This window comes from Orcinus orca, chromosome 2, assembly GCF_937001465.1.
Source record: "Orcinus orca chromosome 2, mOrcOrc1.1, whole genome shotgun sequence".
Lineage (NCBI taxonomy): Eukaryota > Metazoa > Chordata > Mammalia > Artiodactyla > Delphinidae > Orcinus > Orcinus orca.
In genome coordinates, this window is record NC_064560.1 from 113,882,796 (window position 1) to 113,909,710 (window position 26,915).

The window sequence follows — 26,915 nt, forward strand, 5'->3', positions numbered from 1 at the left end:
ACTCATTGTGTAGAATTTATTTTTCTCAATCTTAAAACAGCAGACAGCGCTTCCCTGGTGGCGCAGTGGTTGAAGAGTCCGCCTGCTGATGCAGGGGACAGGGGTTCGTGCCCCAGTCTGGGAAGATCCCACATGCCGCAGAGCGGCTGGTCCCGTGAGCCATGGCCACTGAGCCTGCACATCCGGAGCCTGTTCTCCGCAACGGGAGAGGCCACAACAGTGAGAGGCCCGTGTACAGCAAAAAATAAAAATAACAGCAGACACTAGCAAAAGCAGTCCTTCCCACCTTAGTGCTATACCACCCCAGGTTGTCACTCCCATACCCCCTGCCCCTGAAATATATGACTCAGCATGAAACCAAATCCATGGACCCAGAGAATGGGTGTCAGCTCTGCTGAGCAACTTGCACCTGGCCATGGGCTTCCTCATTTATAAAATGAACAGACACTCGCTGTGGTCTCACTCAGCTCTAAAATTCTGTATGATTTTCCCCAAAAGACACTTTGCTAGCTGCCGCCTCCAATATATAATTAGATAAAATAAGAAACTAGTGTTTTATTAGCTGTTGTGCCAAGAAGCACAGATGTCTCTTTGGGAAGCCACTGTAACACTCAGAAAGCACCCTCAAAAAACAAAAACAAAACCACTCAAACTCAATGTATATCTGCAGAACAACACTCCCAAGCTAACTGCTAAAAAGCAAATCTTAAATATATTAGAGCATCCCCTCCCCTCAAAAGTCAATCTCCATTCTCCTAAGTATGATGTGCCCCTACACATCCATTCACAGAGGCCAGAGATTAGAATTACTTACATGAAATACACACATCTCGAACTAAGGCTTCCAAAAAACTGGCATAATATAGTGATTTTTCATATTGTGTAATTTTATCTTTTAGTAACTTTCCAAACTCTGTGAAGTCATCCCTTGAAGATGGGTTCATAGCATCTATTCCATAAACTGTATTATTAACACCTGTAGGAGAAAGGGGACACAGAAAATATCAAAGATTTTTTTACTCGAACTAAGGCTTAAAAAAAACTGGCATAATATAGTGATTTTTCACATTGTGTATTTTATCTTTTAGTAACTTTCCAAACTCTGTGAAGTCATCCCTTGAAGATGGGTTCATATCATCTATTCCATAAACTGTATTATTAACACCTGTAGGAGAAAGGGGACATAGAAAATATCAAAGATTTTTTTACTCAAACTAAGGCTTAAAAAAAACTGGCATAATATAGTGATTTTTCACATTGTGTAATTTTATCTTTTAGTATAACTTTCCAAACTCTGTGAAGTCATCCCTTGAAGATGGGTTCATATCATCTATTCCATAAACTGTATTATTAACACCTGTAGGAGAAAGGGGACAGAAAATATCAAAGATTTTTTTAAAGTTTAGAAACTAATTAGATACCTGAATAACCCTGTTATTTCATTCTAAAACAGAGGTTCTTAACCTGAGTCTATTGAAATCCTTGGACAGAATTCAAATGGTCTGTACGTAATTACTGTATCACAGGTTATTTCAATATTTTGATACCTATTTCATTATAACAGGTTTCCTTTGTAAGTAAAATCCTGTGTATTTTATGCATTTAAAGACAGTATATTAAGAAGGGGCCCAAAGGCTTCACCACACTGCCAAAGGAGTCCCTGGCACACAAGTGATGCTCTTAAAGCATCTGTCCAAGAACAGCCCACAGAAAAGTTGGGAGAGAAAGAAAAAAGCAAAGCAAACTACGATGGTTCCTGTGAAAGTATCCAGCTAACTACAGAAGCTAAAAAAGAGCAAACCATGTGTTAAATCCCAATAGAAAAATTAACCTGGCCTAAAAGGATTCCAGGCGATTAGACACTATGCTTCTGTATACTCCTCAATTATCAAGTAAATTAGTTGTTAACAATAACATTGATCCAGTATTTTAGTATGAGAAACACAACATTAAAATCCTATTAACCAAATGATCACCATATGAATACATGTTTTTGCCTTTTAATCTATAACTGGTGTTCCATCTTAGAATTTATTACCACATAAACCCTCCTCTTTAATAAACACATGGGTGGCTTTTACCATTCTACAAAGACAGGATAGTGGCCAAGTGCTCTCTGTAATGAGATGAGTGTGGTTAAGACATGCCAAGCACTCACCAGTGGAGCATCCATAGCAACTCTTGAGATTGCTAAAGACCCACTGAGAGATAAGGTCATACTTCCAGTGAAAAGGAGAATGATCACTACAGTCAGCCTGCTTGATCCATTTTAAAGAGGAAGGAGAGGGGAGGAAAAAATCAAAATAACTAGATCCTTCTTGGCTCTAGGTTTCATTTAAAAGTTATTTAACTGTTTCAGGACTTCCCTGGTGGCGCAGTGGTTGAGACTCTGCACTCCCAATGCAGGAGGCCCGGGTTCAATCCCTGGTCAGGGAACTATATCCCACATGCATGCCGCAACTAAGAGTTTGCATGCCGCAACTAAGGAGCCCGTGTGCCACAACTGTGACCCAGCACAAGCAAATAAATATTAAAAAAAAAAAGTTATTTAACTGTTTCAACACAACATTCTACTCTGAAAAGCACTCAATAGAGACAACAACAAACTTGGTTAAATGAAGTGAGAACTTTTAATTATTTCTCTGACTGTGTTTCTTACATTACCCTCTGTGCCATGTAACTATCCTCCTGGAACACTCTGAACTTATCTATTTACAGAATCCTGAACATATCTTTTATCTTACACACTAACCACAGCTGCAGGCATGGCACACAGAAATGGAAGTCCTCTAAAGATAGGGCATGGTGAAGGCCAAGAAGGGGTACAGAAAGAAAGGACCTTGAGCACAAGAAGGCACAACCAAAGCTGAATGCCCCACTGGGACCAGCATACTATTGTCTAAATCTTATCCAGACTTAAGACAACAGGACAGTCCTACAGTCCGTTCAATATTTAAATCTCAAAGCTACAGACTTCACATTTCACCCAAATTTCATCCAGCTGATACATACATTTAAAGCAGCAGTATACTTTATTTGGGTCCAATGACTTTTTTTTTTTTAAATCTTTATTGGAGTATAATTGCTTCACAATGGTGTGCTAGTTTTTGCTCTGTAACAAAGTGAATCAGCTATACATACACATATATGCCCATATCTCCTCCCTCTTGCGTCTCCCTCCCCCCCTCCCTATCCCACCCCTCTAGGTGGTCACAAAGCACTGAGCTGATCTCCCTGTGCTATGTGGCTGCTTCCCACTAGCTATCTATTTTACAGTCGGTAGTGTATACGTGTCCATGCCACTCTCTCACTTCATCCCATCTTACCCTTCCCCCTTCCTGTGTCCTCAAGTCCATTCTCTACGTCTGCGTCTTTATTCCTGTCCTGCCCCTAGGTTCTTCAGAACCATTTTTTTTTAGATTCCATATATATGTGTTAGCATATGGTATTTGTTTTTCTCTTTCTGACTTACTTCACTCTGTATGACAGACTCTAGGTCCATCCACCTCACTACAAATAATTCAATTTCGTTTCTTTTTATGGTTGAATAATATTCCATTGTATATATGTGCCACATCTTCTTTATCCATTCATCTGTCAATGGACACTTAGATTGCTTCCACAATTACTTTTTATCTTAATCACCTTTTATACAATACTCAAATTATTCAAAAATCTGAACATGTATCTCACTCTACCTTAAGTAATGAAATCTCAAATATAAACAAAAGAGATTAAAAACTGTTTTCTACTATCTAAATTAGCCAGTATCATGTTTCTTCAAAAAAGGTGTTTTCTGAATTTTCGTAACTAGTAAGACTTCCATAGTATCACTTGGAACTTCAATACTGCACTGTTATCAAACCCCCACTTACCAAAAGTTTCTTTCGCTAATTCGAGGTCTGCCTCTTCCTGTAATTTCTTTAGCCGCAGTTTATCTGCTAATTGTTCGTCTGGTGTTAGCACTTTAGGTTCTTCAGGTTCTTCTAACTAAAATGAGACAGCAATGAAGTTTTAAAAGGGCTGGGATTATAATGGACCCAGAACATTTCTGTATTGTATGAATTTTTTTTCTAGACACATATAAATAATAGCAAACACTTATAAAGTGTTTACTGTATTTCAGGCATTCTTTTAGATATTCTTATCCCAATTTTACAGGAAAAACACCTGAGGCACAGAGAGGGTAAGCAACCTGCCCATGGTAACAGAAGGTTACTCAGGTGGTCATGTGACAGGGTTCAGATTTGAAGACTGGGTTTATTTTGTGGTAATGTTTTTAATTAAGGAATTGAGATTGCAGACAAGTTGAAAATGGCACTCTCACATACTTTAGCTAAGACTGTATATTGAAACAACCTTTCTAGGGTAACTTGGTAATATCAAGTCTTAAAAATATTCTTATATGCTTTAATCAAATAATTCCACTTGTAGGTATTCATCTTAAGAAACCAAAGCTGCATACAAATATTTAACCAAAAGGAGGTCAAATGGGGTATTATTCATAATATCAAATAAATTTAGAGATGATCTAAATGTTCCACAACAGAATGGTTAAATAAAGTATATGGCACATCCATATGACAATACAATGTAGACAGAAAAAATATTTTTTTCGAAGAATTAGAAAAACATTTCCCCCCATTTATCTTTTTGTTCCACTTCTCTGAGATGACAGTTAACAGTTTAGTTTATATCCTTTCTATATACTGTAATATAATTTTCTACAATATGTTACTTACTACAAGGGGCTATCTTTGATAATATTTATCAAAGTGGGAAAAAGATGAAGGGAATTTGTGCCATTCATGGTTATCCATGCCTGTGCAGTTCGAAGAGTTTGATTCAGAAGTCCACTTCTGAAATAGGTCACATTTTATTTCTCATGGAGAAGATGAAATAAGAAAGGTCATGGGCTTCCCTGGTGGCACAGTGGTTGAGAGTCTGCCTGCCGACGCAGTGGACACGGGTTCGTGCCCCGGTCCGGGAAGATCCCACATGCCGCAGAGCGGCTGGGCCCGTGAGTCATGGCCACTGAGCCTGCGCGTCTGGAGCCTGTGCTCCGCAACGGGAGAGGCCACAACGGTGAGAGGCCCGCATACCGCAAAAAAAAAAAAAAAGAAAAAAAAAAGAAAGGTCATGATGCCAAGTTAGGAAATCTCAGAACACTTTCTCGAAAGAAAAAGGGAAATATCTCAATTGCCTTAGTAGACCTGAACATCATTTCCTGCATCAAAATTGAATATATCTTAACTCAATACTTGACCTAAGATAAAATTAATTTACGCAAACTAAGGTTTCTTTACGTTGGGACTAATATCAAGATACAACAAAATAAGTATAATTCTAACTTCAATGACCGAGAAAGATCAAATCAATACAACTTCTTAGACTGAGCTATAAGAATCCATTGCTTGTTCTGATCATATAAACACACATGTAGGGACTTCCCTGGTGGCGCAGTGGTTAAGAACCCGCCTGCCAATGCAGGAGACACGGGTTCAATCCCTGGTCCGGCAAGATCCCATATGCTGCAGAGCAACTAAGCCCGTGTGCCACAACTACTGAGCCTGCGCTCTAGAGCCTGCAAGCCACAACTACTGAGCCCACGTGCCACAACTACTGAAGCCTGCGTGCCTAGAGACCATGCTCCGCAACAAAAGAAGCCACCACAATGAGAAGCTTGCACACTGCAATGAAGAGTAGCCCCGGCTTGCCGCAACTAGGGAAAGCCCTCGTGCGGCAACAAAGACCCAGCGCAGCCAAAAATTAATTAATTAAAAAGCATACATGTAGGTATTTTTAGATATACAAATTATTAAAAAGCATCTAAAATGTTCCTGACTTGGGGAAAACAGACATTCTCACACATTGTTGGCCATGATAATTTGCTACTAAAAAGGAATTTTAGTAGCTGATTCCAGGCCTAGGGGAGTCTACCAGATAAGCCAGGCATTACTTTTTTTTTTTTTTTAAATTTTTATTTATTTTTGGCTGCATTGGGTCTTTGTTGCTGCACGCGGGCTTTCTCTAGTTGCGGTGAGCGGGAGCTACTCTTCATTGCAGTGCGCGGGCTCTCACTGCGGTGGCTTCTCTTGTTGCGGAGCACGGGCTCTATGTGTGCGGGCTTCAGTAGTTGTGGCTCATGGGCTCTAGAGCGCAGGCTCAGTAGTTGTGGCGCATGGGCTTAGCTGTTCTGCAGCATGTGGGATCTTCCCAGACCAGGGCTTGAACCTGTGTCCCTGCATTATTGGCAGGCAGATTCTCAACCACTGTGCCACCAGGGAACCCCCGGGCATTACTTATTGTGCCAGAAAACAAGGAACCTTTCAAAGACTAATGGAGTTCTGTCAAAAGGATGAAGATAGGAACAGCTTTGAGGGACCCCTACTGTCCAATGTTGGGACAATTTAAGCATCAAAAAAAAAAATCACTGTGGGCTTCCCTGGTGGCGCAGTGGTTGAGAGTCCGCCTGCTGATGCAGGGGACACGGGTTCGTGCCCCGGTCCAGGAAGATCCCACATGCCGCGGAGCGGCTGGGCCCGTGAGCCATGGCCACTGAGCCTACGCGTCCGGAGCCTGTGCTCCGCAACGGGAGAGGCCACAACAGTGAGAGGCCCACGTACAGCAAAAAAAATAAAAATAAAATAAAATAAAAAATAAGAAAGCTTGCCATGATCTATGGCAAGATTTCCATGATATATTAAATAAAGCAAGATGAAAACTATAAAAATTGGGAGGAATATGACTATACAGTTGTATACAAATGTACAAAATCACCTTGGAGACATCATAAACCAATATTTACTTATGGGATAGAGGGAGAGGAACAGGACAAATGAGTGAAGAGTTGGGAGTGCTTCTTAATACCGTTCTGATTTTTGAATCATGTAAATGTGTTTTCTATTCAAAAAGCAAGTAAATTAACACAAAATTCCTGATATTGCTCCAAATAATCAAGAACAAAAACATTTATACAGCACATGGCAGAGAAATGGACACTTTCTGTATTCACTCAAAATGTACACTGCAAAAAAAAAAAAAAGACTAATCACAGCTAGAGAGAACTGCAGGCACTGACAAAAATCACTGACTATGGTCACAACACAGTCATGTTCCAAAATGTCTGTGAAAACTTAAAAAGGCATTCTAATACATACAGCTTCTGGGTTTGGTTTTTGCAAAAACCACAAATTCAGTTTGTTTGGGATCATCTTATCTGACAGTATCCATTTATAGTCCTTACAAAGCCCTTCAAATGATTAGGTAATATTGCCTATTAAGATACTGCACCACTACTGATGTGAGAATTCTATATTTTAGAAAATAAATAGTACTATTTATTAGGTAATATTAGGTAATACTGCCTGTTAAGATGCTGCACCACTACTGATGTGAGAATTCTGTATTTTAGAAAATAAATAGTACTTACCCTCTTTTTAATTTCTTCTTGCCTTTTCTTCTGCTGCCGTTCTTTCTCTTTTATCTTCTCTGCTGTTTTTTTCTTTTCTGAAATTTTTACTTCTGAAAGTAATGTTTTAATCACAGTTATCTTGAATACTTTCCAGTTTATGAATGAGACAGACATGATACTTATATACTTCAAGAGACCAAACCTCACCCAGCTCCAATTTCATATGGTGATTTCCTGGCAAATAAGAATAGGAAAGTTCTGGGACTCTTCCTTTCTCCTCTCTAATCTGACCCCTAAGATCCAAACATCTCCCTTCTTATTTCCCTACAGTCCTTTAGGCAGGACTTAGATCATTCAACTATGATGCCTTATTTTTTACTCTCCTTTAACAAAAGCACTCAAACAGAAATTTGGCAGGTATCTAATCTGATTATGTTTTGAGGAGAGAGAAGAGATACAGGGAGAAGAGAATGAAGTGGGAACGGAAGGATGTTTGGTTTCTAAAAATAACCAAAATTTCTGATTTTGTAGGCATTTTCTCATTTGTCTTAACATAAGCGTCAGATGTTCACTAAGATATAAAACCAAAAATGGAAGAACCGCAATGGCTTACCTGGTTTTACTTCTGCTTCTTCTTTTTTTTCATCATCATCATCATCATCCCAGTTATCCTAAAGAAAAGGACCTCCGTTAATAATTCTTGCATGTTTACTTTTCCACGTGATCTTTATTATTAGCTTGTCTAACTCCACAGAAACAAGTTTGTTGGGGGTTTTTTTTGGTGTTGCATTAAATTTATAAATTAATTTTGGGAGAACTGACATCTTATAATGTTGAACTGCCCTAGCCAAGAAAAAGGGCTATCTTTCCATCTGTTCAAGGCTCCCTCTGTATCTTTCAAGGAGTGTTTTAAAGTTTCTCTTAGAGGTTTTGCACATTTCTCTTTAGGTTTATTCCGAACTATTTCATCATCTCTGTTCACTGTAAATATATATTTTTTTCCTTTTATGTCCTCTAACCAGTTACTATTTTAGTATAGAAAAGCTATTGGTTTTTGTATGTTAATTTTATACCTTGCTACCTTACTAAATTCATTTCACTTAAGTTAGTTCCATCATTGATTTTCTAGGGTTTTCCCAGGTGTACTACCATATCATCTGCAAACAAGAGATAGCTTTATTCCTTCTTTATCAATTCGTGTGCCTCCACAATTGATTTTTCTTATCTAACTGCACTGGCAAAACCTCTAGTACAGGGTGAATGAACAGTGGCAGAGAAAATGGGCATCATTGCTTTGTTCTTCTCTTAATGGAAATGCCTCTAGTGTTTTCCCCATTAAGTGCTACGTACCCCACCACATTTATGCAGTAAAATTTAATCTTTTCTTTTATTCCCTCTGGATTCCAAGTCAATTAGAAAGTCTTTTTTTTTTTTTTAATTTATTTATTTTTGGCTGTGTTAGGTCTTCGTTGCTGCACGCGGGCTTTCTCTAGTTGCGGCGAGCGGGGGCTACTCTACGTTGAGGTATGCAGGCTCCTCACTGCGGTGGCTTGTCTTGTTGTGGAGCACAGGCTCTAGCCGCGCAGGCTTCAGTAGTTGTGGCTCGTGGGCTCTAGAGCGCAGGCTCAGTAGTTGCGGTGCACAGCCTTAGTTGCTCCGTGGCATGTGGGATCTTCCCAGACCAGGGCTCAAACCCGTGTCCCCTGCATTGGCAGGTGGATTCTTAACCACTACACCACCAGGGAAGCCCAGAAAGTCTTTTCTTAAAGCAAGGAATTTTCTTCTAGAACATGTATGCTTTCATTGTTTTTTCATTTAGATCTCTGATCCACTGGAGGTTTTTCTTTTGTATGGTGTGAAGTATGGATCTAATTTTATCTTTTTCCAAATGGTTACCCACTGTCACAGCACCTTGGAAAGGTCCACCTTTCCAATATTTTCTAACGATAAATGGAGTATAATCTCTAAAAGTTGTGAACCACTATGTTGTACACCTGAAACTTATAATATTGTAAATCAGCTATATCTCAATTTTAAAAAAAGTCCATCTTTGCCCTGTGATTTACCATATACTAAATTTTCTTAGGTACCTAGTCTATTTCTGTTTTCTATTCTATCGCACTGGTCTGTTGTCTCTTCACGTACCAGCACCGACTGTTTTGATTAGAGGCTTTATCGTATGTAAGCTGGGGCTAGTCACCCCTTGCAGGTTTTCAGGGTTTTTTACTGTTTTCCTGGCCATTCTTGCACATTTGTTTTTCCATATGAATTTTTATATCAACTTGTCTAACTCCACAAAAAAGCTTCTCCATTAACAATTAAAACACAAGACAACCAAGCCAAAACTAACAGCCTCTCTTAAATAATTCAGTTGTTTTAAATGAAAAACTGAGCAGTCTTTATACTTCTTACTTCCCCAAATGTAAAAGCATCCAACACTCTAGCTAATGGCTTGATTATTTCAAGCAATATTCCATACAACACAACCCTGGTTAATGAATTAAATCTTTATAAAAATTTAAGCCCAACACTATAAATCAACTATACTTCAATTTTAAAAAATTAAATTAAAAAAAAAGTTAATCCCAGTATTAGAAAAGTCAAGAGCTGATCAACAGCTTCATGGAACCCACTCCCTAACTTGGGCGGGGCACTTTAAGGTGGATCTATACTGTCTTTACAGTCACAGTCACTGGGCAAAATATAAACCAATTATCAAACAATCTTCTAAAGGCTCCACAGAATTTAGAAGGTTTAATAGACAAAGACACAGCCCTGTGTTTAAATAGGCTTTAATCTATAGGTAGCCTGACCACTGTCTCAACAACCGCCAGGCACACCAGGACACGCCCACTGGAAGCTGAGCCACAGCATGGCAGGTGCAAAGCAGGAGGTCCTGATGCTACTGGAAGAGGCAGAAGCTGACTAATGTGCCATAACTATGACACCAAGCTTCTGGTTTTTAACAAGACAGGTCATAAATCTGAATCAGCAGCCTAGGTATATAAACTAACCAAGCCTTGATTCTTAATAAAAATCTGTAAATCCAAAGAAATAAAAAATCCTGATTAAGGCTGCCATGGGGTCTGCAAGCAGTGGGAAGAACTTTGTACAAAAGCATTTTTATAATAACTTTACCTTCGCAATTTAACCCTTAGTTCATAGTTAACAAACAGAATGAAAGCAAACCAGCTAGTCATTGTTTGAACATCTAAGATACTAGATTAGAAATTAGACAGCAAACGTTTATATTACCCTGCTGGTTTGCTTAAGTGCTTGTATCAATACACCATAGTACAAAAGGAACCAGAGAGCTAAATATAAAAGTTAACTACTACCAGGAGTTTTTTGTCATTTTAATCTTCACAGAACACAGGAAAGCTGGGTCTGTGAGTGATATGCTGCTTAGATGGTGCTTCAGATAAAAGGACCAACTGCTTACTTCCAGGGGATGTTTATTTATAACTCCCTACTAATAACAGTGATGATGATAATAATAATAGATAGCATTTACTGAGGGCTTACTTTGCACCAAGCACTGTGCAACGTACTTTATGTTTTATTTTTACTTTTTAAATTTTGGCTGCACAGAGAGGCTTGTGGGATTTTAGTTCCCCAGCCAGGGATTGAACCTGGGCCCTTGGCAGTAAGAGCACGGAGTCCTAACCATTGGACAGCCAGGGAATTCCCCAAAGGATTTTACATATAGTAACAGTTAACCCTCACAAAAGTTCTGTAAGTAAGGTGGTGTTATCCCTACTTTACATGTAAGTACACTAAGGCCCAGAGATAGCTATCCCACAATCCGAATGGAAAAATAATGAAGGAACCTGTTTTGAACAGGCCAAAGTTCCTTTAAAGCGTCATATTAAACATGACTTCTTACCTGAGTGCTGAAGTATAAAATATGTCTGGGAACTAGGTCCCTCCACACCAAAATTTGTTCTTTCAATTAGTTCTGGAATGAGGTCCCCTGGAATTTCAAGGAACCCCATATCAAAGAGAAGGGTTACAGTACATACTAAGATATGCCCAGCTACAAATATGTCAATTATTCATCTCAAATTGCCTGTGCTAGATTTCCACTAATTTTAACAAATGAGTCTAGCAGCCTCTGGTACTAGGAGGCCAAGAAGGGAGAGGTATAGCTGAAAATGAGCAGCTCCATCCCAGTAACTCCAACATAGAGAAACAGCACAACAGAGTAACATTTCTGTTCAATGCTGATGTGCCTCAGTTCCCTTTACCAGTAAAACATCACCCCACCCATATCACTGCTCCTTCAGTATCTCATTCGAACTAACTCTATGCCCCACCTCTACCCCGCCCTGGTTTCCCTATCAAAGAATAAACCTTATTCCAGACAGTCATTACATTGTCCCATCAGTGCAAGCATAACAAGGCTACAGAGAATTCCACCACAGAATGGATTTCAGTAGCAAAAACAGTGGTTCCTAATAAGTCCTGGAAACAACCATGACATCTGCTCCTCAGTTCATAAAAGGACCATGAAAGGCACCCTCACCCCAGACTGCCTGAAACAGTAATAACTGCCCTGAAGTTATTCCTATACTGGGGACAAGTTCCTAAAGAAGGGAGCATAGTGATGTCAGCAAAAAGAGCCTGGCCATACTTCCAAATAGATGCAATCCCAAAAGCAGAAGGCCAGGTAGCTTTCCCCCAGAACTTAAAGAGTTTTTGCATCCTTAGTTATAAAAGTAAATGTATAAAAGTAGAATGTCTATATCTGCCTAATTTTCCATAAACATCAGGACTTTGTAAATACTGACAATAAATTCAGATAAAATGTAAGAAGGGTTCCAAGAGAAACACCTAAAATGAACACTTAAAATAGGGAGTTAAGTCTATAATTTTGTAAGCCCTAAATGGTTGTTTTTGGTTCAAGAGATTACCTATAAATACCCAGTTAAATTCTTTACCCAATTATCATTGGTAGCCAATAACTCTTCCAACTATAATATCCGATCTATCTCCAAAAGTATTAACCAGGCTGCTCTCCTAAAATGGCCAGCTTCCTCAGAAGAGAGGCTGTTGATAAACTACTCACTTATCTATACTCATGTTCTACAGACACACACCCAGCATCATTTCAGCCATTTCTCTGAAAGGGATGGCTGCTTTTCAAGTTTAAAATCTGCTTCCCAATCAAATATGACTAAGAACTGAAAACATAACATAAAAAATTTAAACCCTGCTTTCTTTATTCCTAATAATGCAGTCAGTAGTTGGCCAGTCTGTCATTTTTATAATGTACAACTACAGAATGTCACATGCAATGAGAGAACACATTTAGGGCTGAAAATGTTTTCCAACTTAAGCAAGATATATTTATAGATCGTCACATAGAAGTAGCTTCAAATGAGCAGTAAATTTCTTCTGTCCCATAGCAATAGTCCATTAACTAACATATACTCCTCCCCCTTTCTTCTTTAGTTTGGTTTAGATAAAGCATAATCTCTTGCAGTAAGAGTCATTTACTGGTGTTCTGTAAGCTGTACCAACCTGCTCTGAGATGCCTCAGAACTCTGTAGTGAGCTCCTGCCATGGCTAGACCCGCCAGGAAACTTTAGTTCTTAAAAGAAGCCCAAATATTCTTCCATCACCTCAGAACTATGATGGTCTCTGGAAGCCAAGGTACCTGCCTCAATAAATTCTACTTCACTTAAGTCAATTAAGTTTTTAACACCCTACTATGGCTCAGCACTCTGCTGAATTCCATCTTAATGCTGACCTGTCTCATATTTGGAACTGTTATCAATTCTACTTTAAATTCCTGGCTAAGCTAGATCAAAAACAAGACACTGAACTCTAAACAAGTGGCTTATTTATTTTCAATGGTCCAGCATGACAAATATATTAGGTAAATATTTTTCAGTATTTTTTTTTGCCTTTTAAATTCTTAAGATGTCATTTATTGTGTTTTTCTTTAAAAAAGGAAAAAACAAAACAAAAATGTAAAATGAGATTCAAATTGCAAAACAAAGGCGAATACAGAGGCACAAGTGGAGGAGTTTACTCGATAGAAACAAGGTAGCCGAGTCTAATTATGGCGAACTGGGTGGGGGGCCGGGAAGGAGTAATGGATGCCTTATTGTAAAAATAACCATCCTAACTAAAAACTTACTAGTTTATAAAAAAAACTGTCAGGGTATTGAAATGATATAATTGGTATTTTCTTCAAAATAATCTGGTTGGGGGAGGAGAGCAGTAAGTGGGGATACAGAAGATAAAAGATTGGTCATGGTTTTTTAAAATTTTATTTTTCTTTATTTTATTTTTTGGCTGTGTCGGGTCTTAGTTGTGGCACGCAGGCTACTCTCTAGCTGTGGTGTGCAGGTTCTCTCTCTAGTTGTGGCGTGCAGGCTCCAGAGTGGGTGGGCTCTGTAATTTGCAGCACATGGGCTCTCTAGTTGAGGCGTGTGGGCTCAGTAGTTGCGGCACGCAGGCTTAGTTGCTCCGTGGCACGTGGGATCTTAGTTCCCTGACCAGGGATCGAACCTGCGTCCCCTGCATTGGAAGGCAGATTCTTTACCACTGGACCACCAGGGAAGTCCCTGGTCATGGGTTTATTAAACTTTTCTTTCCACTTCTTTATATGTTTAGAACTTCTCATAAGTTACACACACACACTTCCAGATACCCATTTCCTAGCAAAATGCCACCTTCTGAGAATTTCCCAGCAATCTCCAATTTCTTTGAAATACAGATGCCCTACTTCAGAAGTACTGTTTCCAACGCTTAAAAATGTCCTTACTCTGGTAGATATAAACTATTAACCAGGATAGGATCCTCACAGACAGTTGAATGGGCATGATGTGGCAGGCAGTTTTCAACTAAGTCAGCTCTCTAGGATCTTTTTTTGTTTGTTTGTTTTTGTTTGTTTGTTTTTGCAGTACGCTGGCCTCTCACTGTTGTGGTCTCTCCCGTTGCAGAGCACAGGCTCCGGATGCGCAGGCTCAGCGGCCATGGCTCACTGGCCTAGCCGCTCCGCGGCATGTGGGATCTTCCCGGACCGGGGCACGAACCCGTGTCCCCTGCATCAGCAGGCGGACTCTCAACTACTGCGCCACCAAGGAAGCCCTCTCTAGGATCTTTTAAAGAAATTCTGTAATAACATTACAGAAGCAAATGTCTGAGATGATTGATCACAGCCAGAAGTTTTCTCAAAACAAACTCCACACCCTTTGAATAAATCTAGCTTCTAATCTGTTTTACTGAAATGATGGGATACTAGTAAAATGGAGTAAAAGTTGTATTGTTCCTACGTGCAGTGGGTAGGTACTCACTGCCTTCTTTCTTTCTTTTTTTCTATCTATCTATTTGGCTGCGTTGGGTCTTCGCTGCTGCACGTGGGCTTTTCTCTAGTTGTGGCGAGCAGGGGCTACTCTTTGTTGCAGTGCACAGGCTCCAGGCGCACAGGCTTCAGTAGTGGTGGCATGTGGGCTCTAGAGCGCAGGCTCAGTAGTTGTGGCACACGAGCTTAGATGCTCCACGGCAAGTGGGATCTTCCCAGACCAGGATCGAACCTGTGTCCCCTGTACTGGCAGGCAGACTCTTAACCACTGTACCACCAGGGAAGTCTGTGCCTTCTTAATCAACATAGCCTACACATCATTCCAGCAATGGGGAAGGAGTCCAGAGATGTATGCCAAGAAAATAATTCCTCCCACTGCCTCTACATAACATCAGGATAGTACAGAAAGGGAATATAAAGCTAATGTGACAGGAAAGTACGCTCCCTAGTTCTTACCTTTTCACTGGGAAGAAGCATAGACTCCCCCCCAACCATGAATATTAAAAATTCTACAGTTTCACCTATACGCACTGCCACTTTCAGACAGCTATCTGAAAAGTCAAGGGCAGCAAAATGCTATATCTACTGAAAAACAGTAAACTACTGAAGCAAGTTACTGTAACGAGGACCTCAGTTTTCCTTTCATTTCTCAGGACACTACAAATGACATTAAACCTATACTCTTAAAGGTTAAACACTAGATGCTGACATAAACTGAAGAACTTACTGTTTCTACATACCTTACTTTTGAAGGACTTTTCAAAAATTCACATACTGTATTATTTAAGAACTATGATTATTCGATCTCATGGTAACTAAACCTTGTTAGCATCTCCTTACAAAAGGATTAAACGCTAAAACATTAGAATTCAGAAATTTGGTATTATAGGTAACCCTCACTTTTTAAAGTTCACTTTATGCCACTTCGCTTTTTCGAATGACCTTCATTAATAACTGTGTTCACTAAGTGAAAGAAATCCAAACAGGATTTTCGCTTTTATTACAAGTGAAAATAGCATTCGTTTTTGCACTGAGACATTATAGAGGCAGCGTGCACCCAAGCAGCAAGAGTGGCACCGCCAAGGCCAAGCTCCTTCTCCACCAAACTACTCAGCATCTCAGCATCAAGCTGCCATAGCTTTGAACTGTGTCTGCGAGCATCTGTGCTTTACCTTGATTCATCCTGTGCATTTGTTAGCAAGATGTGTCCTAAGGCAATTGCTTCTTTCAGCTTAGGGAAGGTTTCATAGGAATGCTCTACTTTTGGATAGCAGGGAAAACCTGTACTCACTACCATTCAAGGTGACAAATTTCAACTCTAGATTGGTAACCTCTGAGCAAGCAAAAACTTGCTTGATAACCATGGTCATTCAGTTCAAAACAAAAAATTCACAGTAAACAGCCACCGTGGAGAGAACTTACTCCTACTGAGCTTAAGCTTATTTGTGAGCGTGGCACAAAAATAACCCCAGCTACTCGATCTAAACAACCTAAAGATATTTTCCATTAGCCAGAAAAATATTCTCTCTTGCAGAGAGAGAGAATTAACATTTACTGAGTGCCTACCAAGTGCCAGGCAACTCTGCTTAATGCTTAATATTATCTCATTTAAAGTGCAAAATAATCCTCTGAGGTAGCTTCTGTAATGACAAGATTGGGAAATGGAAGAGAAAGAAAAAAGTATTAAAAAACTGGTTCATGACCACAAACAGAAAATGTCAAGGCAAAAATATAGATCCAGGTCTGTCTATTCCAAACTACTAGGAATCAAACTACTCCATGAACACCTTAACTTGGAAATCTTGAAGAAACTCAACAGAAATAAACCAGCATTTCAACATGGAAATAAAATGGACAAGTTCAGCTTTCTACTCCAATATCAACTTCAAAGTTTATGTAAAAGAAATAAGCTACTTGTATAAAAGAAAGAAATTCTGCACTAAAAGAGTGCAAAGAGGTGAGATGACCTTTAGGGTACATAAGATTTACCTTTTTGTAAATAAGATTTACAACTTATAAATCTCCAAAATTAGTTCCAAGTGGTCAGAATTATATTTATCAGGATTGACACCATTTAGATACAATAATTTCAGTCTTCTTCATGATATCAGTCTAGACTACTTCATTCAAACTTCATTATCTGATAATTCTTTTCTGATTTCTCTAGTCGTTTCTTCTCACTTATTCCCAATTTTCATAACAGATGTCTTAACTCCTACATCCACTCTGCACAGAAAAAGTGAAAGGACAAATCTGAACTAAAGACTCAAAACAGAAAATCTGCTACAATGTAGGGAGGTAACTAATATCTTGCAATGAGGCTGATAACACAATCCATTCCTACGTCTATACAACATTTAAATGAAGCATTTAAGTATCTTCACAATAGTATTGCTCATTTATTAAACCCAAGATTTGCAAAGCTCTCGTCATCCCTGAACCTCACAAGCTGTTCAATGAATTGGACATCCACCTCATCAGACTCAGGTAAAATGTAACACAAGCAGTATTAACACAAAATTGAGTGATTACCTAGCTTAAATTTTTTTTCAACCCAAGCAGAAGGATTTGTAGGGTTGTTAGCATGAGCTGAAGGGTAGAAGTTAGAAGAGTAAAACATTCACCGAATGAATCGAAACCATAAACCACCATTTTCCAACTCATACTAAACCTTATCTTCACAAAAATAAAAAGATTTTGAGAAGTTTGTTAGTAAGAGTCTTAACATTCTGTGCTTGAGACTTTTGTAGCTACCTGAAAAACAAAAACGAATGCAGTAGTCATAATGTCATCTGAAGCCCCCAGGAGTTCTCAAAAACAAACGAAGACGGTAAATCAGGTTCAAATCTATAAGGCATAGGAAAAACAACCAACCACCAAAAAAACACAAAACACTGACTCCCTCGTCTTCTCCAACCACCAAATCTTCACTATTTCCTTATGCGTTCGTGTGTAAATGAATAATAGGTCGCTGTGTGGACTACCCAGGTTTCTCATCACTAACTGCTAGCTATCTCAGTACTCAGTTCATCCTTTTACCACAGGATGGGAGAAGGGAGGCTAAAAATTATTGCATTTGTGTGGGGAAAAAAAAAAAGGTGGCTAAAATTAAACCACAATATTTCACTCATCTAACACCTCGAACAAACTCTACAAATGAGCCTTCGGGGATATAAATGAGTTATTGGCCCTGGGGAGACCTGAGCTTGAAAGGGCAGGTGGGTTGCAAGACTTTCCATATGGGATAAGCCAGGGGCTCCATTCTCAGCTTCCCAGTCTCATCCCCGCGAGCAACTCCAGACCGCGAAGTTTGCACGTGGGCCGGTCCAGCAGCTGCTGTCACCTCCCGTCGCCAGTTGGCAGGTGGGATCCAGGCCGGAGCGCAGACCTTCAAAGAAGGTCTGGGGCTAGGGCTAAGGCTAGGGCTGGGACCAGCGACTCGTTAGGGAAGTTCAACAGACCACGCTGCCCGCCTCCTGCCCATATGGCCGGCGAAAGGAGGGGAACAGGGCACCGCCAGGCCCTACGCTCGAGCCTAGACCCACGGCCCGCAGGCCCGGGCGGCGCCCCTGGGCCCACAGTCCGTCCGCCCGCCCGTCGGCGGGCAACTCTGCCCGCGACAGCGCCAGCCCGCTCCAACACTGCTCGGAGCCCCGGCCCGCACCCACCTTGACGTCCTCGTCCTCGTCCTCGCCTTCCCAGCGGTCCCCGCCGGCGGTGCCGCCGCCCCCCACCTTCCGCACCGGGTCTTCCACGGAGAACGTGTCCGCGTCTACGGAAGAGAGCGAGCCACGTTAATGCTTGCCTGGGTGTGGAGCCAGCGCCGGCCCAGGCCCTGCTCCCGGAACTTCTCCTCACCCCAGGAGTCGGAGTCCCCCGCCGCTGCCGCCGCCATCTCGAGCCGGGTGTAAGCGTGTGCAAGTAGAGAGCAAGCAGAGTTAGCGCGGCGGATGTGAGTCACTGGATCTGCTCTCGTTGACCGCCGCAGGGCACGCTGGGACCTTGGCTGACTGAACGCCAGGGCCCAGGCCCCGCCCCTTCTGGCGGCGGCTGGGGCGACGTGCGCGCGGGCCGGAAGGGGCGCGGAATGCGGCCGGCGAGGCGGATCGTCCTGTACTCCACGCCCCGGGGAGGTCCTGTGGGCTAGTGGGGTGGGGAGAGAGGAAGGGGCTGAGGGAAGGCACCCAATCCTGGGCCCTGGGAAGGAAATGTAAGTGCGGGAAAGTTAGCAGGGCGGTACCTTGCCTGGCGCTGGGCTCTCGCCTGCCCTCTCCACCCCTCCCCTGCCAACCCCATCCGCGCCCCAACCAGTCGGATGCGCCCTTCCTCTGGTCACACGGATCGCCTCTCGCTGCCGCTGGCTGACACCTAGGAGACCCACAGCCTCTCCACGCCGCACTCAGAAGCGGGCTCTGAACTCCACGCCCACCTGTGGGGGCGGTGGATTGGCCTCCCCGATCACTGGAGGGCGCGGTTGCGCTGGGCGAGGTGGGGTCCCTCTGGAAGCGGGGGTACGCAGGGCTCCCGGGAAGAACCGAGCGGAGAGGGCCGAGCTCCTGGCAGCCTTACCAGCCAGGGTGCTCAGAGTCAGCTCCTTGCACACTTGCCTCCAGTTCGTCACGAAGGGATCGAAGGCAGCCCCAGTGCTCAAGGATTTTCCCTTCCTTTGAGCTCCTTGAAGCCAATACATGATTCATTCTTTCGCAGAATAATTTCGGAACTCGGTCTGCGCTAAGCATAAACTCTAGCCTTGCCCTAAAGGAGCGCACAATCAAGTAGCAAAAATAGACATGTAAACAAATTTCGACACAGTGCGATGACTGCAACAAAAAGAAGCATTGCGAGGTTAGATGTAAATGGTAACATTAACCGCGGGGGGCGGGCGGGGAGCGGTAGGCCACTTGAAAGGCTTCGGGAGGGTAAGCACTGCAGTAACGAGTTTTAAAGACCAAGTGAAATTTGCTCCAGTGCATTTCCCGTAGAAAGATTGCATGTGGTCCCTGGTCTGACTGAATGGCGCAATTGGAGATAAGCTGAACAGGTAAACTGATCGTAATAAAGGGTTTAAGATGGGTTAACCTGCACTCTGTCCTTCGGGCCATTGGGCTCCACTGCAGGATTTTCAGAGGCGTGCAGTTTCAGATATTTTTATTTTGTTTTTGTTGTTTTCTTAATTTATTTTTGAATATGTAACACACGTACTTGGTACAACGTTCAAGTTATAAAAGGGTATACACAGTGATCAGCCATTCTGCTTTTTCTGGTGGCAACTATTGTTTCCCATTTCTTGTGTACCTTTTCAGAGTCTACAAATAGTACACATTTTATAAAAGATGGTCTTCCAAAAGATATCCTACAGCCCACTTACTCAAAGTTTGTTCCTGATCAGCAACACCTGGGAGCTTGTCAGAAATGTAGAATCTCAGACTCCATCCCAGAATCGGAATCTGCCTTTTAACAAGATCCTCAGATGATTGTATGTTAAAGTGTGAGAGGCAATGCTATACAGCCATCCATTGATAAAGAGGGATTGGAAGGAGGTAAGACAGAAGGCAAGGAAAGACTAGAATGTAAGGTCCCTAGGGCACAACCTGTCTTTTATTAACAGTTATATCTCCAGCATTTGGCACAGTATCTAATACATCAGTAAATATTTTATGAATTAATAGAGAAGAACACCATCCTAAAGCAAGGCAGTGGCCAAAGAGGAAGGAACCAATCAGATAAATAGTTAAGGGTCAGAATCAACAGAATTTAGTGACTCTGATGATTAATTTTATGTGTCATCTTGGCTAGGCCATGGTACCCAGTTTTTGGTTAATCACTAGTCTAGTTGTTGCTGTGAATGTATTTTTTGTTTATGATTAACCTTTAAGATGCAGATTTTTAGTAAAACAGATTACCCTCCATAATGTGGATGGGTCTTATCCAATGAATTGAAGGCATTAAGAAAACACACCGAGGGCTTCCCTGGTGGCGCAGTGGTTAAGAATCTGCCTGCCAGTGCAGGGGACACGGGTTCGAGCCCTGGTCTGGGAAGATCCCACATGCCGTGGAACAACTAAGCCCGTGTGCCACAACCACTGAGCTTGTGCTCTAGAGCCCGCGAGCCACAACCACTGAAGCCTGCGTGCTTAGAGCCCGTGCTCTGCAACAAGAGAAGCCACCGCAATGAAGAGTAGCCCCCGCTCGCCGCAACCAGAGAAAGCCCACACGCGGCAACGAAGACCCAACACCGCCAAAAATAAATAAATAAAATTTTTTAAATTAATTATTTTTATTTTTTTTAAAAATGGGGGCTTCCCTGGTGGCGCAGTGGTTGAGAGTCCGCCTGCCGTTGCAGGGGACGCAGGTTCGTGACCCGGTCCGGGAGGATCCCACATGCCGCGGAGCGGCTGGGCCCGTGAGCCATGGCCGCTGAGCCTGCGCGTCCGGAGCCTGTGCTCCGCAACGGAAGAGGCCACAACAGTGAGAGGCCCGCGTACCGCAAAAAAAAAGAAAAAGAAAAAGAAAAAGAAAACACACTGAGGGACTTCCCTGGTGGCACCGTGGTTGGGAATCCGTCTGCCAATGCAGGGGACACGGGTTCGAGCCGTGAAGATCCCACATGCCTCAGAGCAACTAAGCCCAATGCACAACAACTACTGAGCCTGTGCTCTAGAGCCTGTGAGCCACAGCTGCTGAGCCTGTGAGCCACAGCTGCTGAGCCGTGTGCCACAACTGCTGAAGCCCCTGCGCCTAGAGCCCAAGCTCTGCAACAAGAGAAGCCACTGCAATGAGAAGCCCGTGCACCGCAATGAAGAGTAGCCCCCGCGCTCCACAACTAGAGAAAGCCCACGCCCAGCAACGAAAACCAAAAAAATAATTAATTTTTTAAAAAAAGACAAGAAAACACACTGAGGAAAAAGGGATTCTGCCTACAGACTGCCTTTGGACTCTGCAGCATCAGCTCTTCCATGGGTCTCCAGCCTGCTGACCTGCCCTGCAGATTTGAGACTTGCCAGCTCCCACAATTACGTGAGCCAATTTCTCTTTCTTTTTCTTTCTTTTTCTTCCTTCCTTCCTTCCTTCCTTCCTTCCTTCCTTTCTTTCTTTCTCTCTCTCTCTCTCTCTCTCTTTCTTTCTTTCTTTCTCTGCGCTGCACAGCTTGTGGGATCTTAGTTCCTCAACCAAGGATTGAACCCGGGCCCTCAGCAGTGAAAGTGCCATGTCCTAACCACTGGACAGCCAGGGAATTCCCTGTGAGCCATTTCTTAAAATAAATCTTTCTCTCTATATATACACATGCTACTGGTTCTGTTTCTCTGAATAACCCTGACTAACACAGTGACTGACTGGATATGGAGGAGGAGGGGAAGGGAGCTGTAGAGGATGATGCCTTTGGAGATTGAGTGGAAGTAACATCCATCTATAGGTGCTCAAGTCAAAAACCTGGGAGCTATCCTTGCTTTCTGCCTCTCACTTACCCCTTAAATTTAGTCCATCACCAAGGTCTGTGAATTACTTCCAATGTTAATCTCGAATCCATGTCTCTTGCTACCACCTTAATCCAAGCTTTCTCTGGGCTGTTCTACTATAATATGCTTTCAGTTGGTTTTCCTTCTTCTACTCTTCCCTCTCCACAGTCCATTCACTATACACCAGGCAGTTTATTTAAAAAATGTAAATTAGATCATCACACCCCTTCCTCCTAGTTGAAATCCCTTTAGTGGCTTCTTGGTGTTTGTTTGTTTTGGATTTAGATTCAACTCCTTATGATGGCCTACAAGGCTCTGCATAATCTGACTCCTACCTCCCACCAACCCCCTTATGATGCCATTCCGTCTCATTAACATCATTGTTACTGGCCCTCTGAGGCTACTAAGCCTTTTCCTATTTTTGGACTTTGTGCTTGCTATTCTTTCTGTCTACAGTGCTCTTTCCACACCTTTACATGGTTGGCTTTTCTTCCTCCAAAATTCAGGTGTTACCTTTGTAGAAAGTTCTTCCCTGTTCTCCCTCCAGCAAGGGGCCTCTCCCAGTTACTCATCTTGTCACTCTGGTTTTGTCATAGCATTTATCACAATTTCTCATGACCTTGTTTCCTTATTTAATATCTGTTTGGAGCACAGGTATTTTGTCTGTGTTCTTTGCTACTGTATTCCCAGTGCCTGGCATGTAGTAAATGCTCCGTAAATGTTTCTGAAGATGCCTGAATGGTGTTTCTCATCATAATAAGGAATGAGGATAGGTTAAGTTTTGGCCACACAGATCTTGACATTCCTCTGAGGCATCCAAATAGAAATGTCTAGTATATATTTGGAACTAGAGAGGTCTGAGCCACAGATAGAGGATTAGGAGTTATCTGATGATGGGGGTAGATGGAATCAAGTGAAGTAGAGGCCATCTGAAGATAGGATAGAATGAGAAACCTTGAAGGACATCAACATTTAAAAGTAGCCAGGAGAAAAAGGTATATAAAGGATAGTAAGTTAAAAAAAATTTTGTATCCTTCCAATTCTACTACATTTTTTAATACAAATTTTTAAATACTATGCAATATAGTATATTTGAAAATTCACTGTTGTAAGTCAGGAGACCTGAGTTCTAAACATGCAAATGATCAGATTATATTGAACTGAACACTGGACACTTATGGTGAGGAGTGGGGAAGGCTCACAATGATTTCTCCTTTTCTGGAAATCGTCCTAGTATACAAGAGTAGGTGGGCTCCCCAAGCCATTCTACTCCCTTACCATAGCTGATTTGAGAAGGGGGGTCAGAAGGAGATTATCTATGAATCTAATGAAGCTGTAGCTTCAGGGCCCCTCATTGCATAGGCCCCTTCCATTCTTTAAGAAAGCCCTCCAAATTGTATATGCTTCAAGCTGTATAAAATCTGAATCTGCCCCTAGGTGGGATATAAATAACCCAGTGGAACCATCAAATTATCTGGTAGCTAGTCTCCAAAGATGGCCCTTTAATGAATAGTATCCAAGCCCTTATATAATTTTTGAGTCTGCGGTAGCCCTATGATTCATATTTAACCAGTAGAATAGGACAGAAGTGACACCCAAGGCTAGGCTATAACAAGCCTTGCAGCTTCCACCTGTGCCTTTTGGAATGCTCACACTGGTAGAAGCCAGCCGCCATTTAAGAAGTCTTATTACCCTAAGATTGCCATGCTGTTTCAAGATAACTTTACAGAGAGCCTGTTTAGGGAGAGAGAAGTATTCAGCCAGCCCCTGGCTGTTCCAGATTATCCCAGCAGAGATGCCAGACATGGGAGCAAAGAAGTCATCCTGGACATTCAGTCTAGTTGAACTGTCAGATGATTCCATCCACAGCTACCCTTTTTTTTTTTTTTTTTTTTTTGCTGTGCAGCTTGTGGCATCCTAGTTCCCTGGCCAGGGATCAAACCCGGGCCCCCTGCAGTAGAAGCTTGGAGTCCTAACCACTGGACCACCAGGGAATTTGCAATCCACAACTACGATTTGATCACAACCACAGAAGACCCCAAGCAAAAGCTGTCCAGTTGAGCCCAGCCAGCCCACAGATCTGTGAGAGATAACTTATCTTAAGCCTCTTAAGTCTTGAGGTGAATTGTTATACAGTGATAACGGAAAGATTCTCTTTTCCAGGACTTTAGAATTTGGAACTCAAGACTCTCAGGGCCTGGGAGTTGGTGGCAGATGACAGCAGCCTGAAGGAAAGACCTCCTGATGAAGTGATGATTTCCCAAGCGACCTTACTTCCTCTTGCCTTCCCTTGAGGTCCAGTTGTCCAGCTCTTCCTTAAATGCCATGAGGTACCCCAGTATCTTTCCAGTAAATTCCATTATTGGCCTCAGCTAAAATTTTTAACGAATACATCATAGTAGTCTTATCTGCAGATAAGAAATCTTGAGAGGCTAAGCTCTGCTATACTTAAGTCTGTTTGGCACATAGTGGGCACTTAATAACTGTTGAATGACTGCATGAATAAATTTCTAGGCAAAACTGGTTTTTTCCTCAAAGAAAAACTCGCCCATCAGGCCATTGTTTCTCCTCATGAAAGGTAGTCTCAAAAGAAAATTAATACAGCTGCACCCCAAAGAAAGCTGCTTTTTTAATATATTACTAGTAAGCCCACAGCATTATAGCAATGACCTGAACTAGGAAATAGTAAATAATTGGCTAAGAAGGTGCCAGATTCAATCGAATATCCCAAGGTGAAGACTCAGGAAAGCAAGCCTGTGTATTTCTGAAGTGGTAGTACAGTCATCTGTAATTACTTGCCTGAAGATGTTCTAAGACAATGTACCTTCAAACAAACAAAAAATGTTAACAGAAAGAAGGTGAAATATAGGGGAGGTGAGGCCAAAGAATAAGATTTGGACAGTCCCCAGAGAAAAGGCTAAGCTGACCTGCAGACTTCTGGCAGATACCTAGCAGAGATGAAGATGAGGGCATCCTGTTGACTTGATATTAGCCGTTATGATTCTCTTTCAGTAGACCTTTTTTCTGGTTCTACCCTTACCAAGCTGGCATCGGACTGTGATTTAGTTTCATAAGGAGGTAAATGAATGGAATTGATATTTGGCCTAAAAATTAGTGTTTTGTGAGTTTAGTTAGTGTGAACCAATTCCTCTGAATTTCATCAATTCTGAGTTGCACATTCAGAATCAATTTTCTGGACTTATAAATTGAAGTCCAAACTTTGAAATATGAGCTCATTCATTATATCATGTATTCAACAAATAATTATTGACGGCCTACCCTGTACCAAGTACTATTCTAGGCTCTGGGGTGTTAACTTCAAGGTATTAAACCACATGCAATTGAAACTAGGGTGTGAGAGTTGGAGGTGCTATGCAAAAAATACATGGGCTCTATGTATGCTTCATTGATAAAGTTTTGAAACAGAAATTGAGAATAGAATTTATTCACAGAATTGTGCATGCTGCTTTTTGAAATAAAGAAGCTGGGAGACAATTGTCAAGAACTCTGTGCTGGAGACTTCGATTATTCCTTAAAACTAATCTGTGAACCACACACTAATCTCTAGGGAAACCCTATAATCACACATAACACTATTCCCATCTTACAGATGAGCAGAGTGACTGATCCGTGTTTGTTGAACAAATTAACATTAAAACTTCTGCCTTTAAGAAGCTTCATCATTAAAGCCATAGGAGAGTAAATGCCAGCAGAAAAGAAGCAGGGCTGCTTATGGCTTATTTTTAAGTGAAGTGCCTTAAGCACCAGATTCAAAATCTCCTAAAGATGAAATAAGGCCAGGCTGAGGAGGCGGTTTTAATTGCAAATAGCACCAGATTAAAACTCATTTATAGGGACTTCCCTGGCGGTCCAGTGGTTAAGACTCCGCACTTCCAGTGCAGGGGGCACAGGTTCCATCCGTGGTTGGGGAACTAGGATCTCACATGCTGGCCCGCTTGGCCAAACCACCCCCCCCACCAAAAAAAACCCCACTCATTTATAAAATACCAAAATCACTGATTTGATTTACATGATTTGATGTAGAAACAACTAATGACTTTTTCCATTTTAACCCTCCTCCCCTAAAGAGCCTACCCAAGACGTGAAATGACAGCATCTGTCTCCTTTCAACTCCTATACATTTTTCCGTACTTAACTTTTATATGGTGCCATAAAATCCTAGAGTACCTTCCCATTTCTATCATTAAGCTGGGCAAGCCATACTTTCCCTAGAACTTTACCAATCTCCGACCTCAGATTGTCCATTACGATGCTACCCAATACGTTAATACATTACATTACATTACATTGGGTTAATACATTAACCCAATACATTAACCATATTATCGTGGAGAAAGGAAATTTTTTGTGTGGAACGAATTAGGTCAACGTCTGTATTTCTTCAAACTGGTCTCCCACTCAATCTATTCCCTATTCAGCAGTCAAAGTGATCTTTTTAAAACAAATCTGATTATTTACCCCCTTGCTTAACTTTACCCCCTCCCCCAACCAAGCCTGGCTTAATATTCTTTCAATAAATGTTCTACAGATCTCAACTTAATACTTCTTCAGCCAATCCAAGCCTGACTTCAGATTAGATTGTTATTAGCCCTCAAAGCCAGTCTTTTCGTTCGTGTTCCTTTTCCCAGCAAATGTCAGTCTCCACTGCTAGCCTGTTAGCTTGAGGGCAGTGTCAGGTTTGCTCTCTTCTGCCATCCACAGAGCCTAG

At 41.8% G+C, this 26,915-nt stretch overlaps 1 protein-coding gene across 4 annotated transcripts in view; it reads right to left on the minus strand.

Annotated features, from left to right (window-relative positions):
* The window catches only part of EIF3J (eukaryotic translation initiation factor 3 subunit J), a 29,948-nt gene that overhangs the window by 2,781 nt on the left and 252 nt on the right, over positions 1-26,915 (minus strand). The window contains exons 2-7 of one of the 4 annotated variants that reach the window (XM_049706735.1): positions 18,588-18,872; positions 18,398-18,501; positions 8,028-8,085; positions 7,433-7,524; positions 3,876-3,990; positions 815-976 (exon numbers count right to left, since the gene is read on the minus strand). In XM_049706735.1, coding sequence (XP_049562692.1) covers positions 815-976; positions 3,876-3,990; positions 7,433-7,524; positions 8,028-8,085; positions 18,398-18,501; positions 18,588-18,872 — 816 coding nt within the window. Of the gene's footprint in view, positions 1-814; positions 977-3,875; positions 3,991-7,432; positions 7,525-8,027; positions 8,086-18,397; positions 18,502-18,534; positions 18,927-26,915 lie in introns of all 4 variants that reach the window. The other 3 variants (XM_049706733.1, XM_049706736.1, XM_049706734.1) reach the window with 3 other exon arrangements.